Source organism: Miniopterus natalensis, chromosome 1 (genome assembly GCF_054644295.1).
Source record: "Miniopterus natalensis isolate mMinNat1 chromosome 1, mMinNat1.hap1, whole genome shotgun sequence".
NCBI lineage: Eukaryota > Metazoa > Chordata > Mammalia > Chiroptera > Miniopteridae > Miniopterus > Miniopterus natalensis.
The window spans coordinates 78551406-78577381 of NC_142081.1; the positions used below are offsets into that span (position 1 = coordinate 78551406).

At 37.4% G+C, this 25976-nt stretch overlaps 1 protein-coding gene and 1 pseudogene across 1 annotated transcript; both read left to right on the forward strand.

Moving 5' to 3' along the window:
- The first annotated feature begins 3036 nt into the window (after window positions 1-3036).
- PSMA6 (proteasome 20S subunit alpha 6) lies at window positions 3037-25976 on the forward strand. The gene is made up of 7 exons (XM_016198440.2): window positions 3037-3199; window positions 17091-17185; window positions 17653-17734; window positions 18334-18489; window positions 21223-21401; window positions 23128-23222; window positions 25188-25976. Exons 1-7 carry the CDS (start codon window positions 3124-3126, stop codon window positions 25243-25245), a joined length of 741 nt encoding a protein of 246 aa, XP_016053926.1. The 5' UTR covers window positions 3037-3123; the 3' UTR covers window positions 25246-25976.
- On the forward strand, window positions 13101-17084 carry LOC107526100 (selenoprotein K-like; annotated as a pseudogene).

The following is a 25976-nucleotide window of genomic DNA, read 5'->3' on the forward strand; positions in this document are numbered from 1 at the left end:
CAAAAATGGCTATTTCATTTGGTTCAGGCTAATAAAAGATTCAAATTATACGCACTGGGCATTTAGGGGGAAAGAGACCCAGTGGTGGATTTAAGCTTCTTAGAAGAAGAGATAGGAATGAAGTTCTTCCAGGAGTAGGGGTATGAGGGAAATGGGGAGTCTGAGGAGTGACAGGCAGTGCTCAGAGCAGTGCTGTGGAGGGTAGCCTGAGAGTAGACATGGGAAGATGCAGTGGAAGAGAAGGCCAAAAAGATAGGTACAGGTCAGCTTGTAGAAAACTGAACACTGAGTTGAAGACAACTTTATTCAGTAGCCCAAAGAAATCTACACAGAGAAGCAACCCAATGAGATCCTGCTCAAGAAAAATGGTTCCAAGAATGTGGATCAGTAAGAGACTCTACTGTGCCAGACCAGGCGATCTATAAAAAGAGCTAAATTTAGATAGTGGCAGTAGGACTGAAAAGCAGATAGTCATCCCATAGGAATAATCAAAGGATTTGGGAACTGGCCAAGCAAGAAGACAACAATAACTGTTTAACAAGTATTTATTATGTGCTAGGTACTTTGTTTATAGTCCCTCAGTTGCCTTCTCTCATTCAGTCCTCACAACAGCCCCCATAAAGTGGATCTTATCCAAATCTAACAGGTAAAGGACTCCAGATTGCATAAGGTCACGTATGTAGTAACTGTCAAAAATGGGATTTAAATTCAGGTTTAAATAGAAAAAGATGCATTCCTAACCCCTGTGCTGTAAGGGATCCATTTATTCAACTAATATTTTTTGAGCACTTAATATATGCTAAGTATTTTTCAAGTTGCCTGAGCTAGACTAGTGAAGAAAACAAAGATTCTTGCACTCATGGAGCTTAGATTGTGGGGGAGGGGACAATAAACAGTGAACAAAATTATGAATTATGTAACAAAAAAAGAGAGCAGAAAAAGGATCATGAGCCCTGGCTGGTGTGGCTCAGTTGGTTGAGTGTTGTCCCATGTACCAGGAGGTCTTGGGTTAGATTCAGGGCACATGCCCAGGTTGCAGGCTCCATCCCCGGTAGGGGGCATGCAGGAGGCAGCCCATCAATGTTTCCCACATCGATGTTCTCGTCCCCCTCCTTCTCTCTCTAAAGTCAATAAAAACATATATTTTTTAAAAGGATCATGATTATATGTAGACAGAATAAGAAGTTTTGGAGAGTTGAAGACTGCTGTAAGGCTTTGGCTCTGAGGAGTTGGAAATTGTGGTATGAGGCAGGAATTAGCTTTGGCGGGAAGAGATGAGATAAGGAGTTCTGTTTTAAACGTGTTGAGTTTTGAGGTACCGTGTGTCTCACTGTATCCCATCAACAATTAGAGAAGACTCAGCACTTGAAAGGGTCCAGCTAAAGGCCTAGGTTTGGGAGACATGAGAATAGAGAGAGCTGTTGAGGCTGTGGGAATAGACTAAATGAGATCACCCTCCAAGCAGACTTACAGAGAACTCTTTTATCTGTGACTACGCAGGAAAACTGAAGGAATTACAGTACACAAAGCTTACTCAGAATCTGAGGGGGGAAATACTCAAAAGGTCAGGAGGAGTTGGTCCTGAGCAAAAGGACCTGAACCAAAGCAAGGGACAACTTTTATCAGTACACTTGGGAGTTAGGCAGAGCTGGAAAGTACCCTGTGTGCCAGAGATGCTGTTTGCACTTAGTATTTTCTCAATCAGTTTCAGTTTTGAATTTTTTTTCAGGTTAATAAAATAGAAGTTTATTTTTAAAAAACACTCTTGAGCCCTGGCCGGGTTTGTTCAGTGGTTAGAGCTTCTGCCTGTGGACTGAAGGGTCTGGGGTTCGATTCTGGTCAAGGGCACATGACTCGGTGGTAGGCACCATCCCTGGCGCCTGGTCAGGTGTGAGCAGAAAGCAACCAAATGATGTGTCTCTCTCACATCAATGTTTCTCTCCCTCCCCGCCTCCACCCCCTCTGAAAAGCAATGGAAAAAAATATCCTCTGCTAAGGATTAAAAAAAAAAAACACCACTTTTGAGAAACTGGAGCTTCCTCAAGAAACTGCTTAAGAGGTTCTTATTCTTTTTCACTTAAATGGAAAGTGAATTTAAGAGAAAATACATTAAAGAGGTAAGAATCCCTCCCTAAGACTGCACTTAGGGCAGGCATTAAAGTGCCAGAAACCTTGGTGTATCTGGCCTTCCTGGTGCACAGGCTATGGGGGAGGGGCACACAAGCCTAACATCATAGTTTGCATTTTATATTCATTAAATAGGGGTGTGCCTAGGGGTTAAGTCAAAATAGACACAGTTTTACAGTTTGGAAAACCACCGGGAGCTAGCTACCTCGCCTGCTTGGAATTACTCTCATTTAGTCCATCCATTTAGCCCGCTATGAGCCCGGTCCCTTCTGTTCTAGTTCATTATCAATCAAGGCTACTTAACTTCATAACTCCTCCCTTATATCTGTATCTCAGCCTCAACTGCACTTTTAAGACAAAACTGTCAGGGCTCCTGGCCAAAGGAAGATCTTGCTTGGCCAGAATAAAAGTTTTCTCTTGCCAGTGGCTACCAGAACCCGCTGCCTTCTGTAGGTAAAATTAACTGCTGCAATCCATTTCTCCCCGCAGTAGGGAGGGACGTGGGTGGGTGAAGAAGAGGTTAGAAAAGACGCCAGCGATCTAGACGCAGGCTGGAAATACTGGGGCCAAAACTAACAAGAGCCTTGTGAAATACACGATCCATTTAGGTCACACTGAATGGCAGATCACTACTCTGGACCCCCAGAAAATTCTTTCGTTCTTGCTGTAGTCAATTCATTCTCCTGATGACAGCTCTAAACTGCCACAACTCGGGTTTCACCGGCTACCCCGAACCAGCCGAGAGCGGAGGCTGACGCAAGCGCACGCCGAGGCCCTTCCGGCTGCTTTCCCCACGCCCCCCGAGGGGCGGGGCCTCGGAGCTCTCCCTCCTCCGGAGCTGACGCAGATGCCGGGAGTTCTCCGCTCAAAAAACGACAAATCGGGCCCGGCACCGGAAGCAGAAAGCAGTGGCTGCGCTTCCGGAGTGCTTGGTTGCTCGCCTGGTGTGGGAGCTGTGGGCCCAGCGACAGTTCTTGAGATAGTGGGCGTGCCATCATGTCCCGTGGTTCCAGCGCTGGTTTTGATCGCCACATTACTATTTTTTCACCCGAGGGCCGGCTCTACCAAGTAGGTGAGTGAACCAGGTCCGCCTGTGGTCCACTCGAATTGCTCTGTCATGGTACGGCCTGGAGTTGAGTCCGGGCCTGAAGCATGGCCGGATTTGGCACGGGAGAAGGGCCTAGTCGGGGTTTTCGTTCCATGGTGTTCTCACCCGTTCTGGAGGCAGGGATCAGGGGCCCGAAGGCTGAAGGCCTCTTGCGGTTTAGGGCGAGCAGCCGCACCGCCTGGACACGATAAAGAGTTAAGGAACGCAGGACTTAATGTCTGACTTCGATTTCCTGAGGCCTAATGACTTGTTACATTTTGACTAGGTGGACTCAACGTCTGTACTTCTCTAAAGGGTAATTGGTTCCTTAACCTCCTCATTAAAATGTGCCCTCCCCGTTTTCCTTTGTTTGCAGCATGCAGTTCCTTGTCCTGTGGCGGTTGTTTCCACACGGGCATTCAGAGCCTTATATGTGCCAAACACTGCTGGTCCTAGGGGATGCAAAGATGTCACACCCTCTCTTATATTGAAGCTCACAACTTAAAGGGAATGACAGATAACGTAAACAAACGGAGAAAAAGAAAAAGTGCCGAATTACTAATATCTACAGAATGCATGCAGGACGTCTTTGGAAAACTGGTAGATAGAATGCCAGTTCTAAAGCTGCTCTGAAACTAACATCCTCTTTTAACCTACATATATTTGACTGCTCCTGTAGTTTAAAAGCTGGTTCTGAATTGTGGATGAGGTATGGTGAGCAAGCTGTTTATTGAAGAACAACTCTAGTGGAAATAAACCCTAAACTAGTTATCAGTTTTTCAGTATAACAATATATTTTATTGGATCGAAATGGTTCAGGGTTTAGGTTATAATTATAATTCGTACCCTTAATCTCTTGCCATAGAGAATTTAAAGTCAAGAGATCCTGATTTAAATCTGGCCCATGATGGTTTTATTTTTGAGTGAATTTAGCACCTCAGTGCCTTGGCAAGCGAGGACAGTAATATAGTCTGTTTGGAAATCATAAGGAGAGAATTGGCCTATAAATAAGGTTCTCTTCACTTGTACACTTTATTTTATTTTTTAATCCTCACTTGAGGATATTTTTTCCATTGCTTTTCAGAGAGGGGCGAGGGAAGAGCATCAGTTGATTGCCTCCCGATAGCCAGAATGGGATGGAGGACCTTTCAGTCCGCCGGCCCAGGCTCTAACCACTGAGCCAAACCAGCTAGGGCTCTTCACCTGTACATTTTAGAAGTAAAGTTAACTTGGAATGAAACCAGTCCACTATATGGCTGTGGCTACATACTGAATATAATGTAGCAAGAAAACATCATATTGGGTAATTCAGTAACCCTTTTAACTCATCTCCAATTGAAAAATATGACCAATATTTTGATCAATAATATCTAGACAGAAATATGATCCATAATATCCAGTAGAATGATTTTAAACTTTGCCTTGTTAAATAACACACTCCCTTTGCTATTCAGGGCACTAATTAGACATTGCTAGGAAAAGGAAAGTGAAAGAATAGTTAGTATGAGCAAGCAGTATTGTGGTGAAGACTTCAGGCCCTGGAGTCAGATACCTGCTCTGCTCCGTACTAGCCAACCAAATGATATAACTTTAGCCTTAGTTTCTCCTTGCAAAATTGGGCTAATAATCCCTTCCTTTTGTGGTAGTTTTGAGGATTAAATAAGGTGATGTATGTAGAGGGGTAAATACAGTATTAAGTTCTCAGTAAATGTTATTATATTCCTGTTTGATTCTTTGGCTTCTTTCTTTTTGGTCTGTTAGATTAGTTGCTTTGTAGACCTGTAATACTTCCCTTTTTATAGTCCGTCCATGCTGAGTTCTCTAGTGAAATATATGCACAGTATCTTAATATCATAAATGCTGTTTATTAGTTTTAAACTTTAGAATCTGCCTAAGACAAAGTATATAAAAGTTGTAGAGTGCAAACTTGAACGTTGATAATGGAAAAATAACAACAATGAGATGGCAAGGGAAGGAAAGATTAATGGAAAGGTGAGTATGCTCCTCTTCCATAGTTGGGACTCAGGAAATAAATGTTGTCTAAAGTTGGTAAGTCCACAAACTGTTTACAGTGTTTGCTTCCAGGGAGTAGGAAGAATTTTTTTAAAATTGATTTTTAGAGTGAGGAAGGGACCAGGGGGGCATCAATATGAGAGAGAAACATCAATTGGTTGCCTCCTACACATGGCCCAACCAGGAATCGAACCTACAAACTGGGTATGTGCCCTGACCGGGAATCGAACCCACTACCTTTTGGCATATGGGATGACGCCTTAACCAACTGAGCCACACTGGCCAGGACAGAGAGATTTTTTATTGTCATTTGTACTCTATGTAACTATTGAAAATTTTCTGTTGACATATGTACTCAAGGGGTAGGGGGGATGGTATTTGTAGAAAAACTGTAGAGCTATATACAGAGCACCTAGCTTCGAAATCTAATTTTAAGAATTCCGCAAGTTATCAGTGGGGCAACTAAGGCCCAGGTGGAGCAAATAAGCCTGGCTACTTTCAAGCCCCTTTCCGCTTGCTGATCTTTTGCTGGATAGGTCTGGCAAGAGAAGAGAGGAATAGTCACTTGAATTTGCCTGCCAGGTGGATGGATGTGAGCACTGCTTGGATGCTTCTTAGAAGGGAGCATACTAATAAGGAACAGGAAAGAAATGGACTGGTGGAGACAGACTGAAAAGGACAGTTTTCTAGATTAGGAAACTGTATTGAAGCCAAGATTCCTGGGTTCGAGTCCTTGCTCCACACCTACTTTGAGAACTTTCTTCATATATAAAATAGAGATAATAATTCCACCCACCTTATAGGGCTATAAGGATTTAATGAGTTAATAGATGTAAAGTACTTAGAACAGTGTTTGTCATGTAGTAAGTACTCAATAAATGTTTCTGTGAAGGATGCTGTCAGGAAGAAACAAGTGACTGATAAAAATGGAATCAGGAGTTTTACAAATAAATGGACTGAGAAGTACTGTTTATTTGCCTCTTTTGCTGTTAAAAAAAATTCTTATTTTAAAATAGTGTTTCTCAACCCAGACTTCTCATGCCTTCCTTGAATCTGATTTGAAATTAAATGTCTGTGTGTACACATGCATACATATGTATATATACATAAATACATACCTATTACAAGTACACAAAAAAGTAATGAGATCAAACACTGCTATGTTTTGACTCCATCTGCTTGAAGATCACTGTTTGAAAGAATGTAATATTTAGAGGCTTTATGCAATGGGACACACTTCCCATTTAGGTTACAATGTTATGGAAAGACAGAATGAACAACTTCAAAAAATCTTTTTCTTTTTTTTTTAATTAATTAATTTTTTTAATATATCTTTATTGATTTCAGAAAGAGGAAAGGAGAGGGAGAGAGAGAGATAGATGAGAGAGTCAGTGATGAGAGAGTCATTGATTGAGCCCGCAACCCGGGCATGTGCCCTTACCGGGAATCAAACCCCGATCGCCTGGATCCCAGGTCGACGCTCAACCGCTAAGCTACACCCGGCCAGACCAAAAAATCTTAACAAAAAGTTGCTAGTCACAAAGCATTGAAATTGAATATAGACATATCCTGAAGAGTACCTACCTGCCTTGCCCTAGAACATTTCTTGTTTTAATAACCAAACTTCATAGAATGTATAGATCTCTCAATTTGTTTTCTCAGCCCCTGTTTTTATATGGGGGGAGGAATTTTATTTATTTCCCAAAACTCAGTACAGCACTTTAAACAAAATTATGAATGAGAAAAATCTTGTATATTCCTATAATTGGCGGAACCTCAGAATCACCTGTAGATGCTAATGAGCATCCATAAAGAGGATGTGTACCTCCACTATTGCTAGCATCACACTGAGCAGGTCATAGTGTGAGCCATTGTCTGGCATAGTATGAGCCGTTGTCTGGCATTCTGTGCTTGTCCTGAACACTTTGTCACAGTGTCTTTTATATTTAGTCCCTGTTTTTCGCTAGTATTATACAAATGAGTCCAAGAAAAGTTGGGAAAGTGTTGGGGAAATTTGTAGGGAAGGAAGCAAAGTAAAAGATTACTGTGGAAAAGAGGTCTCTGTATACAAAACAACTATTAACCATTTTGTTTGTGATCAAGAAAGCAATTTACATTCTAATCTTAGAGTTTGCTGTTAGGTTGAACTATATAAAACTGCTGATTTTGACTGTTTTTACCTATAAAATGACTTTCATGTGGTTCAACCAAATACATATAGGTACATACTTTACTATGTATTTAAGTTACAATTTAAGAAATTGGGGACTCAGTGGTTGAGTGTAATATATTATAATTTCTCCCATTTAAAAAATGGGAAATGGGCTATCAGTTATCATTTTTCTGCATAGTCTTGGACATTCAAAAACAGATTACTGAAATTAATGTAATAGTGTTTGCTAGTTTGCAAATTTCTGACATTTTATTCAAAAAACAAAATCTTTAGTGATGGAAATAAAGTGTGTAATTACTATTTCCAGCATTTGAATTCTTGCTTTAAAAAATAAATATGCCTTTTAAATGGTGCCCATAAACCTTTCAGTTTTTTCTCAGTTGGCCTTCCTGCTCACCTCTGCTACATACTGTGATATTACTTTCTACCTTCCCCGTATTTCTGTGGAAGATACTCTTTAGTTATTAAGTTGTCTCTAGATCCTTTACCTGGCAGTTTCCATTTTTCTGGAAATTATTACAAAATATATATATTATGGTAGTAGTGTTATAATGGGGATTCATTTATACAAAATTTTATTGAAAATTATAACATGTTGAGCACTAAAATAACTACAAAGAAGGGTACCAAGGGAAGTGACACTGCCAGGGAGAGCCAGGAAAGGTTCCCCAGAGAAGATGAATTGATTTAGATGGAGATTAGGTAAGGAAATTTTGGGGGACCAGTGCGTAGGTCAGTGTGACAAGCATAGACAGTGACAACTGGAAAAATAGACTGTAGCAAAATTTTAAAGAGATTTGGGTACCATGGTAGGATTTGGACTTTGTCCCATGGGCTTTGGACATAGCTAACAAAAGTCTTTAAGAATGACAGGATTATTAACTCAATGCAGGGGGGTTGAGTGTAGAATTAGAATTAGAGTAGAATGGGGCTGATGGCAGGAAGACCAATTAGAAAAAGCTTGTTCACTAATCCATATAAACCCTAATGAGAGAACTAAGGTGTTGAGAGACGGTAAAGAGGAGTCTCTGAGTAGATGAGTGGACATTTGAGAGAGGAGACATGAAGAATCAAGGATGATACCCAGGTTCGTAGCTTGAAAAATTGAGTGGTTAGTAATACCATTATTTGAAATAAGGACTATAAGAAAAGTAGCAGATTTCTAGAGAGGGGAGTTTTATTTTCATACATGACTGTGGTTGAAATAGGCATTTGCTAGTATGGGTTCAGAGCTAATGATGATGGAGTTAGTAGTGATAAAATAAAATCATCCAGGGATAGGGAGAAATGACAAAATCCTGTGAAATACCAGTATTTAGAGAGCTGGCTGAAGAGATGGAAGCACTGAGATTGAGAAGGGAAGTTCAGAGAAGTAGATGAACAGTGGAAATGATATTATTTAAAACTTCAAAATTCAGTTCCTCAGTTGCATTAGCCGCCACATGTAGCTAATGGCTGTTATATTGGACAGTGCAAATCTAGAACATTGCCATCATCACAGAAAATTCTGTTGGTTAGCACTAGTCAATATAGAGAGGAAGAAGACTCCTTTAATGAATCCTGGCAAATTCACAAGTGCATTCTCTACTGAGAAGTGGTGTTTTTTTTATGTAAAATATTTTTGGGACAAGATTTTATTCTGTGGTGGAGGGTAGCTTTCTGTTTTGTGGCTTTTAGATTTGCATTTAAGCAAACCAGATAAGCAGTGCAGATGAGTGCAACAGGCTATGTGAGATATGACAAGGAGTGGTGGGAACTGTGGAAAACTGCAAAACATGTGCCAGCCCTAGATGCTTTTGCTATGTGTGAATGAGGGGCAGATGTTAACAGAATTTTTTTTTTCCCTAAGAAAAACTAAATCCTGATCTTATTTTTCTGGCTTTTAGTTAATTGTAATCTTTCTAGAAAACCCTGCATTCCAAGACAACTTGAGTAAGTTGGATTGGGTCCATGGCCAACTTTTGACTTAGTATCTTCTGGTTGCAAATTTAATTTTAAGCTCCTTGGTTCCTACTTTCTTTGAGTCTCCAGTCTGGATGTGGAGGGTAGAAATACTCATTTTAGTGGTGAAATAGGAAATGCTATTGGAATTCAGAGAAAGGGTTGAAGAATCCCATCAGAGACAGTCAGAGAAAGTGTCCATGGGAAATGGAACAGGCTTGCAGAGGAGGGGCAGGCTTTGGCTAGGTGGACATAAGAGAGAGGGCAATCTAGGCTGAACATAAAGAAACAAAGACATAGGTGTGGGAAGGATCAGGGTCTATATAAACATAAAGGGCAATTTAGAGGAGAGTTGGTAAGTACTGTATTACAAACTAATAGCTCTCTGTGGCCATGGATGGAATGTTTTTCTAGGCCAAAATTGTGTTCTGAACAATTGGGTAATAAAAGCAAGCAATAGAAAATTATGCAAGATTAAGGATAGTGACCCAGATATTAGAATCATCTGTATGGAAGTAATTGTTTTCTACCTCCATAATATCTGTAGTGATAACCCTCTTTTAGTCCCGATATTGGTGATTTGTATTCTCATTTCCTTGATTAGTCTAGCTTAGAGGTTTGTATTAGTTTTCTCTGGCTGTTGTAACAAATTACCACAAACTCAGTGGCTTAAACAACAGAAATATACTTTCTCACAGTTCTGGAAACCAGAAGTCCAAAATCAGTATCATGGGATCAAAATCAAAGTGTCATGCAGGGCGTTCTTCTACTTCTAGAGGCTGCCAGCATTCTTATGGCTTCATCACTCCAGTGTCATAGAACCAGCATCACCGTCAAATCTTACTCTGCTCCCTCGTCACAGCGCCTGTTCTTCTCTGTGTGTAAAATATCCCTCTGCTTCTCTTATACAATGTGATTGCATTTAGGGCCCACTAGGATAACCTTTCCCTTTCCTTATCAAGGTCCTTAAGTTAATCACATCTGCAAAGATCCCTTTTTTTTTAGCATACCAAAGAGTTTATAATTTTGTTGGTTTGTTTGTGTTCAAAGAATCAGTTTTTTGCTGATGTTCTCTTTTTGTCTATTTCTTTGATTTCTGATCTTTATTGTGGGGTTTTTTGTTTTGTTTTTTCTAATCTGAATTTACCTTTGCCCTTTTCTAGCTTCTTAAAGCGGAAACTTAAGTCATTGATTTTAAACCTTTTCTAATATAAACAATTAAGGTTATTGTATTAGTTTTCTATGCTACATAAAAATTACCACAAATTTAGCAACTTAAAATAATGCATACTTATTATCTCACATTTCTTTAGTTCAGGAGTAGTCTAGGCACAGTTTAGCTGGGTCCTCTGCTTAGGATCTCAAGGTTGCAATCATGGTGTCATCCAAGCTCTGTTCTCATCTCGAGGCTCAGCTGGAAAAGAATCTGCTTCCAAGCTCACTGAGGTTGTTGGCAGAATTCATTTCCTTGGGGACTGAGGACCCCAGCTACTTGCTGGCTGTCCACAGGGGGTTCATTGCCATACACCTAACTTACCAAGCCAACAAGAAGAATCTCTAGAGTGAGTCTGCTAGCAAGACAGACTTTCATATAGTGTAATCAGGAATGAGACATCCCATTACTTTCACCATATTCAGTTTGTTAGAAGCAAGTTATAGGTCCTGCCCATATTCAAGAGGAGGGGATTACACAAAAATATGACCAGGAGGCAGGGGATGGGGGGGGGGGAGAACACCTTGGGGCCTGTCCTCCATAGCAATAAAATCCCTTCTGAACACTGTTTTGTCTGCATCTTACAAATTACCATTCAATTCAAAATATTTTTAAATTTCCCTTGTGATTACTTCTTTGACTCATAGGTTATTTAGAAATATGTTTTTAAATTTTCAAATACTTAGGGGTTTCAGTACTTCAGAATTTATCAAGACTTGTTTTATGGCCTAACATATGAACTATATTGATAAATATACCATATGTCAGTTTTCCTTTCATGTATTTTGAAGCATTCTTATAAGGTACATATACATTTATGATATGTTTTATTGATGCTACCATTTTGAAGTATTCCTCTTTATCTTTGGTAATGCTGTCTTGAAGTCTACTTTGTCTGATATTAACATAGTCCCTCCAACTTTCTGGTGCTTACTGTTTATATGGTGTACTTTGTTTCATCCACATATTAAGGTGTGTCTCTGGTAGACAGCATATATTTGAATCTTGCTTATTATTCATTCTGACAATTTCTACTTTTTATTGGAGTATTTTGTCCATTAACATTTAATGCAGTTGTTGACATGATTAAAGTTTACCATTTTATTATTTGTTTCTCTTTTTAAAAAAATATTTTTTTTATTGATTTTTGTGAGAGAGGAAAAGCGAGAGAGAGAGAGAGAGAAAGAGAAAGAGAGAGGAGAGAGGAGAGAGAGAGAAACAGAAACATCCATCTGCTGCCTCCTGCACATACCTTGACCAAGAAGCTAGCTGGAAACCGGAAACCTGGGCATGTGCCCTGGCTGGAAATCAAACCGCAACCCTTGGGTGCATGGAAGCCACTCAACTAATTGAGCCACACCGGCCAGGGCTGTTTCTGTTTTGTTTGTTCCTCTGTACCTCCTTTCTTTCCTTGTTTTGGATTATTTGGATATTTTTTTAGAATTTCATTTAAATCTATTAGTTTTTTGGCTACTTTACATTTTTTTAGTGGTTGCTCTAAGGATTATAATACACGTGCTTAACATCCCCCAGTCTTCTTAGAGTTAATATTTATCACTTCACATAAAATGTACAAACCTTGAAACCTTGTAAGCCCATTTACTCCTTTTCCTTTCTATAAGTAACACATTACATATTTTGTAAACTCCACAAGTGTTAAGATTTTTGTGAGGTATTTTTAAAAAGTTAAAGAGAATAAAAGCATCTTTCATATTTTCCATTTTTTATGTTCTTTATTTCTAAAGGTTGGAGTTTTCATTTGGTATCATTTTTTCCTTTAGCCCAAAGAACTCCTTTAGCATTTCTTGTTGTAGGTCTGGAAGTATCTTTATTTTACCTTCATTATTGAAGGATTTTCTTTTTAATTTATTGGGATGACATTGGTTATGAAGATTCTATAGGTTTCAAGTGTAGAGTTCTATGATACATGATTTGTATATTGCATTGTGTGCCCACCACCCAAAGTCAAATCATCTTCCATCACCATGTATTTGGCCCCCTTTACTACTCCCATCCCCCTTCCCTCTGGTAACCACCATACTATTGTCTGTGTCTATGAGTTTCAGTTTTATATCCCACATATGAGTGAAATCATATGGTTCTTAGCTTTTTCTGACATATTTTGCTTAGCATAATCTCAAGGTCTGTCCATGTTGTCACAAATGACAGTATTTCATATTTTCTTATGATTAAGTATTCCATAATACAGTAAACCCTCAATTTTGCTGACCCTGATTTAACAGACTTCAGATTTAACTGACAAAATTTCCAGTCCATATGCTGTATGTGAAAATTAATACCCTTTTCATTTTAATACGCTTTTAACCAAGATTTACTTATAATTAAATTAACAGGTTATTTTTTTATTATTATTAATTCACTGTTATTTTTAACAAATTTTAGCAAATAGGCCATATTTTGGAAAGAACACTGTAGTAGTTTCACCAACATAAATAAAAGTTACATATCTACAACTGTAGTGTTCATATTTAAATCCAAGAGTCACTGCTCGTAAATAATGTTCAGCGAATGATAAGCACGTTATCATGCAGCATCGGGAATGGTAATTGGTTATGTTGTCGCATGGTATGACTTTCTGCAGCAGTTTTAACACGTGCTGGCCAATGTTCAAAAGTGCATTAAGCCAAGCCGCAGCCCAGTGACTGGTGAATGCATGCATTTACTAGACCTATTCAGTATACATTTAAAATTACTGTAACACATATAGAAAACTTTTCTGCAAAGTTAAGCTTTTCATACATACTTTTAATTACACAAATGTGTCTACATAAGTAAAAGCAGGTAAACTAATTTATTGATTTTTTAACATGTATTTGGAAAACCTACTTTATTATGTAACAGACTTTTGGCTTTAACAGACACGCCCTTGCCCAAATTAGTCCAGTATATGAAAGTTTTACTGTATATATGTACCACATCTTCTTTATCCAGTCCTCTATCACAGGACACTTGGGTTGTTTCCATCTCTTGGCCACCATGAATAATGCTGCAGTGAACCTAGGAGTGCATGTATCTTTGCGAATAAACGTTTTCAAGTTTTTTGGATAGATACCCAGAAGAGGGATTGCTGGGTCATATGGTAACTCTATTATTTTTTGAGGAACCGCCAGACTGCTTTTCCATAGCGTGGCTGTACCAGTTTACATTCTAGCAGCAGTGAATGAGGGTTCCTCTTTTTCCACAACCTCTCCAACACTTGTTATTACTCATCTTGTTGATAATAGCCATTCTAACAAGTGTGAGATGGTATCTCATTGTAGTTTTGATTTGCATTTCCCTAATGGTGAAGTTGAGCATCTTTTCATATATCTGTTGGCCATCTGTATGTCTTCTTGGAAAAAGTGTCTGTTCAGGTCCTCTGCCCATTTTTTAATTGGTTGGTTGGTTTGTTTGGTGTTGAGTTGTATGAGTTCTTTATATATTTTGGGTATCAGCCTCTTGTCAGAGCTGTTTGCAAATATCATCTCCCATTCAGTTCTTTGCCTTTTTGTTGTCATTTTCTTTTGCTGTGCAGAAGCTTTTTAGTTCGATTAGTCCTGTTCATTTATTTTTGCCTTTACTTCCCTTGCCTTTGAGGTCAAATTTTATAAAATTGTCTCTAAGACCATAAAATCTTCTCTAAATAGTCAGGCTGCTCAGTCGCTCCAGAGGTGGGTAACAAGAAGCAAGATATTTTACATCTTGAATTGACAAGTGTTGGACGACCAGAGTCAGTCCCCATAGAGATTATCTTTGATAACAAATTCCTTCGGGGGAATAGCTGAGTTCGTGGTTTTGTTTTTTGAAACTATGCTTCAGCAAGATGTAAAAAAGAGAAGAGGCTACAGAAACTCATTTGATTCTAGATATGATGATGGAAATGGGCCTCTGGGAAACACCCCCCGCCCCAGAAGAATGGGTCAAACTAATCGTCTGCATGGTCCAAATCCTCTTCCAATGGCTGGTGGAGTAGGAAGGTAAGTGTCTTCTCTAAGAAGCACACAACTGGACGTGCACATTCATAGCAGAAGGAAACCATCAAGCAGTGGAAGGATATTTTTATTGGATATAGAATTCAAAACTGATGGTTTTTCTTTCCATACTTTAATGATACTCCACTATCTTCAGTGAAACCTATGGAATTCAAATCATTGTTCTCATGTATAATCTGCTTATGTGTAATTTGTTCTTTTTCTCTGTCTTCAAATTTTTCCCTATTTTTGGTTTTCACAAATTTGAATATAGTGAGCCTATGTGCAGTTTTCTTTGTATTTATCCACTTAGAATTTGCTGTATCTTCAATCTGAAATTCATGTCTTTTGCCATATTTGAAACATTTTTAGCGATTATTTCTTCAGATTTTTTTCTGCATACAGGACTTCAATTACACTTATATTATACCTTTTAATGTTGACCCACAGACTTATTATCTTCTTTAATCTTATTGATTAATTTCCATATCCATTCACTATTATCTTCATTCTGCAGTTAAGTCCATTTGGTTAAATTTTTCATTCCAATTATTTGTCTCAGTTCTACAGCTTCTATTTTGTTCTTTTGTACTTCCTTGCACTGAGATTTCTGATCTCATTTCATTTTGAGAATATTTTCCTTTATGTCATCGAGCATAGTTTTAATAACTTTGCCTGCTAATACAACATCTGGGTTATCTCAGAATTGGTTTCTTGCAAATGGATCACATTTTCCTGATTTTGGTTTTGGTTTGTTTTCTTTTTTGGTATGTTGAATAATTCTGGATTGTCCTGGATGTATGTGAATGATAGGTTGTGAAGACTGGATTCTGTTTTATTCCTCCAAAGAGTGTTGATTTGTCCTTGGAGGCAGTCCATTTGGGTGGCAGCTCAAAATCTCACTTTTTGAAAAATCCTTAGGTAGGCTGCCTGGAGCCTGTCTTCTACATGTGTGGTCATAGAATCAACTAGAGATTTGGGCAACGTTTGTATATAGAAGTTGGGGCTCTCCCTCTCTGGCTCTCTTCTTTCTCTCCCTCACCTTTTCGCATCTGTGTTTACCCCCAAACTGCTCTCTAGTTCTCTAGGCAAAAAGGACTGAGTTTTCTATGGGTCTTTAGCCCTGACTTGGGCCTGGACTTGAGCTATACGCCATGAAAATGGGAAACTCATCCCATGCTATTCCTTTCTTTCAAACATTGACTCCTCCTCTTGTATCTGCCTACTAGATTTGGGCCACTTTCTTGTCTCTTTGAGTAGTTATTGTTTTGTCTAGAATTTATAGGTTTTTTATCTGTGGAGGGATGATGTGGTAGAAGTTTTATTGGCCATATGAGAAGCAGAACTGAAAAGCATTTTGAAACATATTTTAGAAGTTATTTGCATTGTTTTAGAAGTTTTTGCAGTGTAATGGAATGGTAAAAATATTTTAATTAGTTAAATCTAAGCTAGATTTAAGGATTTCCTTTAAGGTGATTTTTCTAGGGTCTTTTTACTTCATTCTTTTGCGCTTTCTTCAATATATAGCCATCTAGAAATATTTGATAAAGGATTTTTATTATAGCTCCTATTAAAGGAAATTCTTTGGTGTTATAGGTAGTATCTTCCTTGGCAGTCCTCATCACCAATGGATTTATGAACAGATGAGGCCAGGCCTCAGACCCAGTGCCCAGAGTAATACTTGACAGAATTTTAAAAGCATCTGTTATATGTGAAAATGTAATATTGACTGGAGTTATAAGTAATTTTTTTATTTTATATTGTCCTTTAATATTTTCTGCATTGAGCATATATTAATTTTTGTTGCTGTTTTCCTGATTACAAAATACATGTTTAGATTACATTTAAATGTTATGGAAATATGTAACATAGAAAGGGATAGTCTCATCTGTAATTCTACTCTCCAGAGGCATTCATTATCAACTAAACTACATGGTGCCAAAGTTGTTTGTTTTTATGCTACTATGTTGATCCAGCTGTTTAACCCGGGTAATGGTTTGACAGCAACTAGAAGTATACAAGCCGAAGTGTGTTATAGACAAACTAGAGAAACCTATAAAAATGCAAAAAAAACATGACCCAGAAAATTCAGCTTGGTGGGGTAAAAAAACAATACAGAATAATCTAAGAGCAATTAAAACTGCATATGTTCAAATTAGTTATTGACCAAAAGTTAACAGAAATAGTAAATCTTGAGAAAATTTAGAGCAACTAAATTTGACCTGGATAAACCAGACTTAGAAATAATGGCCACAAAACCAACTTTTAAAATGATAAAACATAATTGATAAAAATTTGATATAATAAGTTAACTAAATCTTTATTTGAAATTTGGTGCTTAAGCCTGATAAAAATGATTTCAGTAAAATTTAAGTGGAAAGAAATGGAGTTGATTTAACTGTGATTTATTATTATCATTATTTTGACTTTTCATGTCTTGGATAGCATTCCATATTAGCTCTTATAGTTCTGTCTCATTCTTTTTAATGACTGCTTATTATTCCATTGCATGAATCTATGATAATTTATTCTGCCTTTAAAAAAAAACTATATTCTGTCTTCCAGAATATGCTTTTAAGGCTATTAACCAGGGTGGCCTTACATCAGTAGCTGTCAGAGGGAAAGACTGTGCAGTAATTGTCACACAGAAGAAAGTACCTGTAAGTAATACTGCCCAGATAGCTGATTATTGAAGAATATAATGCCAGAATTTTTTGTGAGTTTGTACAAAGGAATATTATTACCTATATATGTTAACATTATTCTTGCTTTGACTCTGCTTTCCTAGTATTTATTGAGCAAATATGCACAGTTCAGCTGAGTAGACAGAATTAACATATTAAACTTCATGATATGATAAGCACATTGGGGTGTCTAGGTCTTTTGTCTTCGGGGACCTTGAAACATGCTTTGGTGAGCTGTAGTTCTTGCCCACGGAAACATATCATCTAAAAAAGGAAAATAGAGTCCCCCTTCCCTTTTTTAAAAATTGGTTTTAACTGTAAAGTAAACAGACGTTTATTATATAGTGTATTGTTATAATTTCACAGTATTTTTATCACTACACAGAGACCTGTGTTGTTGGGATTTTTTCCCCAAAATTATCTTGATTTATTTTGTTCATTAGGACAAATTATTGGATTCCAGCACAGTGACTCACTTATTCAAGATAACCGAAAACATTGGCTGTGTGATGACAGGAATGACAGGTAATTGGCTCGATGTCTACTTAGATTTGTTATTTTCTTTCAATTACTTTTTAGTTTTGTACTAATTTTATAAGTATAATAGAGTTAGATATCTATACTACTGTTAGGGAAACTGGGCTGAGGCCTCTCTCATAGATGATTTATTTCAGATGTAGTTAATAGTGTAAGGAGATGTAAGTCAGTGTATCTGAAACCTGGTAATAATGACAGTGGTTAGAAGTAGGTGAGAATTATAAAAAATTACTTTGGGTTTCTATTTTCTGAAATCAAGGATAAATTCAAGCTTACTGAAAAAGATCAAGAGAAGCATTATTCTCTCAAAACTTGTTCTTAGGGAGTTACTAGTTATAAAAACTATTTTGACAGCTGATGAAGGGCTCAGAATAAAAGGACAGTACTGTGTATAGAATTCCATCTTATAATTTTTTTCTTTTTATCATGTACTTGTTGCTGAGTCATTCACTATTCATTGGTAGGAGAAAAAGCCATACTGGACTACTTCTGCTTTCCTTAAGTTTTAATGGATATATATGGAAAATTGTCTGGCTTGGAGGATCATCCTTTCCTTCTAAAAAACTAAAGCTTTTTTCTGCTCCTAGCTGACAGCAGGTCCCAGGTACAGAGGGCACGCTATGAGGCAGCTAATTGGAAATACAAGTATGGCTATGAGATTCCTGTGGACATGCTGTGTAAAAGAATTGCTGATATTTCTCAGGTCTACACACAGAATGCTGAAATGAGGCCTCTTGGTTGTTGTAAGTATGCTAATAAGTCTCCCAAATAATTCATGAAGTTAGAATTTTTTTAGAGAACATGCGTAAGGAAAGTTATTTTAGTAACACCTAGGTTCTGAACATGTGGCTTGGAAATTATATAAAGTGAGGAAATCTTTTAGTAAGTCAGCAATGAAAGATAGGTTTCACAGCAGTATTTATGGTATTATCTTGAAGCTTTAGATGCTGTTAGACTTATTATCAAAATACATCTATTTAGGGTGTGGGATTGGAAAGATCCAAGTTGCTGTTTTATTAGGCTTTTGTAATGGGTGTTCTACAGCAGTTCTAGAGTACTAGTTTGAAGGGAGTGCCTAAATTAGGCATCTGAACAACGTAGTAGTTTTTTTGACTCCTCCTAAAGAATCAGGCTCACATACATATGCCTGTGATTCATATTTTTGGAATAAATTTCTTTTTCAAAAAAACAAGGAAAGTTTTATTGGGAGAGGGATAAGATTTATTGATTTTAGACTTAATGTAATAAATTACCCTGGAAAAACTTAACACGTTCATTTTTGACATAGTGCCATTCATTTATGAGAATTAAAGCACTCAGTGTAATGATTTCTCTTTAGCACCTAATCCTATTGCTTGACCTCTCAAAAATTCTCCCTTGATTTCTTCAGTAACACTCCCTTTTCCTCCACCTCACTTCCCTTAGCTCATCCTCTTCTGCTGGCCTCTTAGTGCTGTCACTCACCGTGTTTTTCTCCGTGGTCCTTCTCTCCCTCTTTGTTCTGTCTGTATGGTCTCACCCACTGTCACATTAGCTTTAACCCACTACCTTTCTCCGTGTCTCACAAATACTTCAAACTTGAAATCATTGCTGTTTTCCTACTTTCAGCCTCTACTTTTCTGTCTCCACCCTACCACCTTCCCTGGTCATTTGATTAGTCATCAAGCTTTTCCTCAGAATATCTGTTTCTTCTCCATTTCCTGTCACTTTTTCATCATCTCTTGCCTTTGCCACTAAATTTACCTGTCTCTTCTTTCCCTTCTCACTCTTTCCGAGTCTGTCTTTCATATTGCTGCATGAGTTAGTTAATCATTCTAAAGCCAAATTTTGGTTGTTGCTCCCTTGGAAAAACTGGTTACTATTGGCTAGAGCGTCATTTCCAAACTCCTTAATATGACATGCAAGGCCCCTTACAGTTTACTCCCAAGTTGCCTCTTGTACTGCTTTCCCCCCTCATCTGAAGACCTGGCAATACACAGATCATTTGTCATTCCCTGGGTGTACCTGACCTTTCATGTCTTGTTCCTTTTGCTTTGATTGCCTTTCATGTCCTTATCACCTATTAAACCTTGCTCATCTTGCAAGACCCTGAAGTAGAGAAATGTTTCTTGCTTCCCCCAGGCAGTAAGTGGATATCACTTTCATGTTGCCCTTGTACATTGTATATATCAAGTATAAAATGTAAGGAAAATTACAGGGTGGCATAACATTCTAATAAACTAGATATCAGATCACTGTCATAGTGTTTGTCAGTAAAATAGAGTTGAAAATTCCTCATTAGTAGACTGTAAAACATCTATAAATGTGAATAAAGTAGTCAATTCATACTGAGTTTTAGAAGAGACTCTTTAAAAGAGGTTCAGATCTAGAATGTAAGAAAGCAGGAGGTAAGCCATTCTTTAAATACATACTCTGTTACCTGCTCTGCTGAGTAAAAAGAAGTTTGGTGGTGGTGGCTATTTTAATTGTTTGTCATATGTCATTCTAATAACATTAGATTTGTAATAAATTTATGTACAGAATTTAGAATTTAGTTTCTACTGACTGCTAGGGGAATGTATACCAACAGTAACAAGATGGGCAGTGTAGAGGTGAGCATTAGCCCCTAGGTATATTTCACTTTGCTCCAGCATTTCCAACGTGTATTACATATACATTTAGTTCCCTGGAACCTTAATCACTAGTTCTTAAATTTAAAAAAAAGAAAAAGTATTTCTTGGTCAAGTAAATTTAAGAACTACTAAGCTAAAAGTAGATCAACCTACAGCAGAACACTTTAGAACACTTATATGCCATTGCATATTATTTTCTCCAAAATAATTATATGAAAAGTATATTTTCCAAATTTATTTGACCAAGTAACATCTTGAGGAATTAGGGTTCAAAGGAATATGCTTTAAGTAATAGCAAGGATTCAGAAATTGTTTGTGGATTACATTTGTGATAATTTACTTTCTAAAAATCTGTGATAAAACATTTTGTGAAATGGAAATTTCTGTTACCTAATTTATTTTGTAAATTTAAGCCTGTATTTTGTTTATGAGGGGTTTTTTGTTTTTGTTTTGTTTTTTTGTTAACCCTCGCCTGAGGATATTTTTTCTATTGCTTTTTTTTTTTTTTTTTTATAGAGTGGAAGGGAGGGATAGAAGGAGAGAGAGAGAAAGAGAAAAACACCGATGTGAGAGACACATCGATCGGTTGCCTCCTACACGCACCCCGACTGGGGTGGGGATCAGATTGCAACCCAGGTATGTACCCTTGACCAGGAATCGAACCCGTGACCCTTCAGTGCACAGACCAGCACTCTAACAACTGAGCCACATCAACCAGGGCTATTTATCAGTTTTTTTTAAAGCAAAACACATATTCTGAAATAGATGGCCAGAGTAATGATTAACAAGAGTTATATGACAACACACAAAATTTTGCTATATAAGGGTATAAGACATTTAATGAGGGTCTTTCTTTCTTTTTAGGTATGATTTTAATTGGTATAGATGAAGAACAAGGCCCTCAGGTGTACAAGTGTGACCCTGCAGGTTACTACTGTGGGTTTAAAGCCACTGCAGCGGGCGTTAAACAAACCGAGTCAACCAGCTTTCTTGAAAAAAAAGTGAAGAAGAAATTTGATTGGACGTTTGAACAGACAGTGGAAGTAAGTTAGTCAAAAGAAACTGAGGTTTTTTATTTTTTTATTTTATTTTATTTTTATTTTTTTTAAACATATCTTTATTGATTTCAGAGAGAGGAAAGGGGGGGGGAGAGAGAGAAACATCAATGATGAGAGAGTCATTGATCGAGCCCGCACCCCGGTCATGTGTCCTGACCGGGAATTGAACCCCGATCTCCTGGATCCTAGGTCGATGCTCAACCGCTGAGCCACACCTGGCCAGGCAGCTGAGTTTTTTTAATGCTGTATAGAATAGTGAAGATCATTGCATACTTGACGGTCTATAAACTCTGTTCCTCAGTTATATCACAAGATCCAAGTTTGTCAGTGTAATAGTAAAATCGCTGTCGTTCAGCTGACATGGGAACAATAAGGACTGCTTTTATTCACTTAATTCCCTATCTCATTTCATAATGTTTTTGAAATTGCTTTCAACAAAACACATATAAAATGGAAAAATATAACTAAGAATATGAATCAAGACTAGACCTAAATGCCAACATGTTTATGACTCAAATTAGGCTTAAGCTTCTTGGTAGCAAAAGTGAAAAAACTGAGTCAGTAACGTTGCCCTTAGGGTGTGCTGAAGGAAAAGTAGACGGCCACACACAAGATTCTCAGGGGAAGCAAACCTCTTCCTATAAAAGAATATGCTCACAGGATGACTTGGCAGAGAAATTATATCTGGGATACAAAAATAGAGCTAGATTTATGCAGTGTTCTTGAGATTGTTTATTATGATTGGGAACTTTACATTGATAGCACAAGCTAAAATTCTTATACAAATATTTAGTAACATTAGACTAAAGAAGCCTTTTATTTATTGCCGGAAGTTTAAAAACAAAAATTTTACTGGATATTGGAATGAGGGTCTGAGATACAGCCATTTCTAAAGATTAACAACATGATTCTGACAAATGACAAAGGAAAAATTACCATCTAATACTTTTATGTATGGTTGGCAGTATTATTTATACTAATAGGTGATATAAAGCTAGTTTTCATCTGGGAGATATAATGCCCTGTTTAAATGTTTATTAAAGGTTTTTTTTAATTGCAATTCATAATTGCATAAGTAATATCGCATCAGATACAGAGCCACTTAAAACATCCTTAGTTGTTATTACTGTAAATTCCTTGAAATACTATATCCATCTTTTTAAAAAATATTTTTATTGACCTTTAGAGAGGAGGGAAGGGGAGAGAAAGAGAGAGAAGCATCTATACGAGAATGAAACATTGATTGGCTGCCTTCTGCACACCCCTATTGGGAGTAGAGCCCTCAACCTGGGTATTTGCCCTGACCGGGAATCGAACCAACAACCTTTCAGTGCACAGGATGATGCCCAGCCGACTGAGCCACACCAGCCAGGGTTATATCGTTCATCTTTGTCCTCTCCTCATCTCACCCCAAGTGCTAATCATAGTGCCTGACGTGAAGTGGTCATTAACCAGGCAGACCGTTTTGTGTAAATCTGTCTGTTTTGTTTGATGGACCCCTTTGATTTATGGCTGAGCTGATATAAACAAGTTTCACTGGCAGGCGACATATTAGAATTAAGCAATCTGTTAGTCGCTATAGAACTACGTCACTGAAGCATGGAGTGAAACTGAAGAACTTGTGGTTAATTCACGATTCTGATAAGCTTGGAATGAGAAAATCTTTTACTCTGTGAAAAATACTGTATTTTAATATTGATGCTTTTTTCAGACTGCGATTACCTGCCTGTCTACTGTTCTATCAATTGATTTCAAACCTTCAGAAATAGAAGTTGGAGTAGTTACAGTTGAAAATCCTAAATTCAGGTGAGTTATATTATTGGCCAGATACTTAAAGAAGTTTGCCAAGTGATAAATTTCAGCCTATAACGGTAGACATGTGGCAGTCCATTTGTCCTATAACTTGGAGAAAGAAAACGTTTTCTTGAACTTCAATTACAGTATTTTCTCTTCAGCACCCAAGAGATCTATTTTTAAACTTACTGGATGTCTCGTTAAGACAGGCATAACTGCTTTTCTTCTCATTTCAGAGTGATTTTATATCTAATACCAGAGGTGACATAAAATAACCTTTATAAAGTAAGGAGTAAAGTAAGCATAAGTGTTTTTCTTTTCTTAGTTTAAGGTCAGTAGAAATTCAACTGTCAAACCTTTTCAAATTTTTCGGGTGGAGCCTCGATTATTTAATGGTTATATGTGAAAAGCAATATGAAATATTAATATACATCAGGCCTATCTGGAGATCTTGGGAAGCCCCAAATTTTGAATACAACTCATTGAATTGCAGATGCTGGATGTCTGTCTGTTCTAAGTGAGCCAAGTGACTAACTCCCGCAAATCAACCTTACAGCTTCCATGAGTCAAATCTGTACTGGGTGCTTAACACATACTAGCTCATCCTATGAGGTTGTTGCTTACCATGAACTTGGTTACTTTTTTGAATAGTGGAAAATACTTCAGTTAAGTCCACAGATGTGAGGCACTGCCGGAAGGGAAGGCATGTTAATTATTATGTATAGCTAGCTACTCTTAGGTCATAGTTATAAGAACACATGGTTATGCCTAGGGGTATACCAGGCCTTGAAGAATTTTTTTTTTGTTAGTGTGCCATTTTTTTCCAATTTGTTCTTTTTGTTGCCTGCAGGTAGGTGATGCAAAGATGAAAGATTTAAGAAAAATTAACCTTTTTGTTTTCTATAGGAAAAGGTGGTCTTTTTTTTTTTTTTTTTTTTTAAACATATCTTTATTTCAGAGAGAGGAAAGGAGAGGGAGAGAGAGAGAAATATCAAAGATGAGAGAATCATTGATCGGCTGCCTCCTGCACATCCCTGACTAGGGATCGAGCCCACAACCCAGGCATGTGCCCTGACCGGGAATCGAACCGCTGTCTCCTGGATCCTAGGTCGATGCTCAGCCGCTGAGCCACGCCTGCAGTTGTCTTTTTTTTTTTTAAAGCAGTAAAATTCCATCAAGAGCAATTTACAGATCTCTCTAAAGGACCTACAATTAGTTCTTGTTTTCTATTCTCAAACCCTCCTGTAACCTTTAAAGTTCTTATTTCCATCAATAAGTTAAATAGATAAGAAACCAAAGATCCTGTGTCTTCAAAAAGCCCTTGTATCATTTGTAAATCCTGTTATAGTAAGTTTACTTAAATAATAATTAGATTATAAAACATAAGCATCAATAACTATATAAGCTACTTACATTGCCCCAATTTGCACTAAATAATGGCACTTTGACAAATTTTACTTTTTAGAGGTCCAGCAGTAATAGGTCACTGTAAAGGTTGCCAAGCAATTGATTTCTTTGGGGCAAACATTTTTTAGAAAATACCATGTTCAGCATGGAGTGCCTTCTTATCTCTCAGCTCATACAAACTTAAACTTGAGTTATACTAGGTATAAAGGCATTTCGACATAGCTAAAATAGAATGCTTTATGTGTAGTTTAGCTTTATATTTAAATATTTTCTATCATAGCTGCAACTAAAAGGGTTTTGTTTTCAAAAGACCTAATTCTAGATCTGGTGTCAAGTAAGCATTTTTGTGTATAGAAGTTGATATTACATCTGCAGATTCCTTCAAAATAATCTAAAGGGATGAGTGGTGGATATATAGATTTTTTAAAAATTAGCTATAAATTGATAATTGTTGAAGGTGGGTGTTAGGTACACATGAATTCATTACTATCCTACTTTGTGTGTTTGGAAGGTTACATAATAAAAGTTTTCAAAAGTAAATCGTTTTGGGGTTTTTCCTTTCCTTTCTAGGATTCTTACAGAAGCAGAGATTGACACTCACCTTGTTGCTCTAGCAGAGAGAGACTAAACATTGTCATTAGTTTACCAAATCCATGACGCCACTTGCCTGCGTGTTTGGTAACAACAGACCAACATTTTGGAGGCCCTTGGATTGAAAAAGGAACCTCTCCCACTCCTGCCACTAAAGTGGTTAGGACTCTATATAAATAAAAACAGTGCTTTTGGAAAATAATTGCATCCTGTCTTTTTTACCTCCAGTTTCAGGTATTATGCCTTTAGTACATGCAGACTGTTAAATGCTCACCAGCTTCACATTGTGGCTTTATTCATTTTGTTGACAAAGATCTAAGTTTCTGTGGCTTAAGAAACTTAATTGCCAGAAATTTATACTATAGCTATATGGCATAATTAATAAATAGCAAACTAAAACTGGTTTTAAAACTTTCTCTGACTGTAGGCACGGTCTTTACTTTACAATTCCTCATTCATTCAAATGGGATATTTCTGAACCTGGACTCCAAGGTTCCATTGGAAGTTTTAATTGTAATAAAAAGATTAGATTATTGATATTTAGTAGTTTTGAGATACACATTTAATCTATACTCAAGAACCAGTAGTTTTAAGAGCAGAAATTGTAGTTACCTTTGGGAAACAGTAGGGTTAGAAAAGTTGTAGAATATGTGTATTTTCTATGCTGCCTTAAGATTATTTAAAGCTGTCTTCAAGGAATTGCTCTATAGTAGAGATATCACCATGAACAGTGTTAAGGAATGTACAGAATTAAGGTTTTTAAATTCT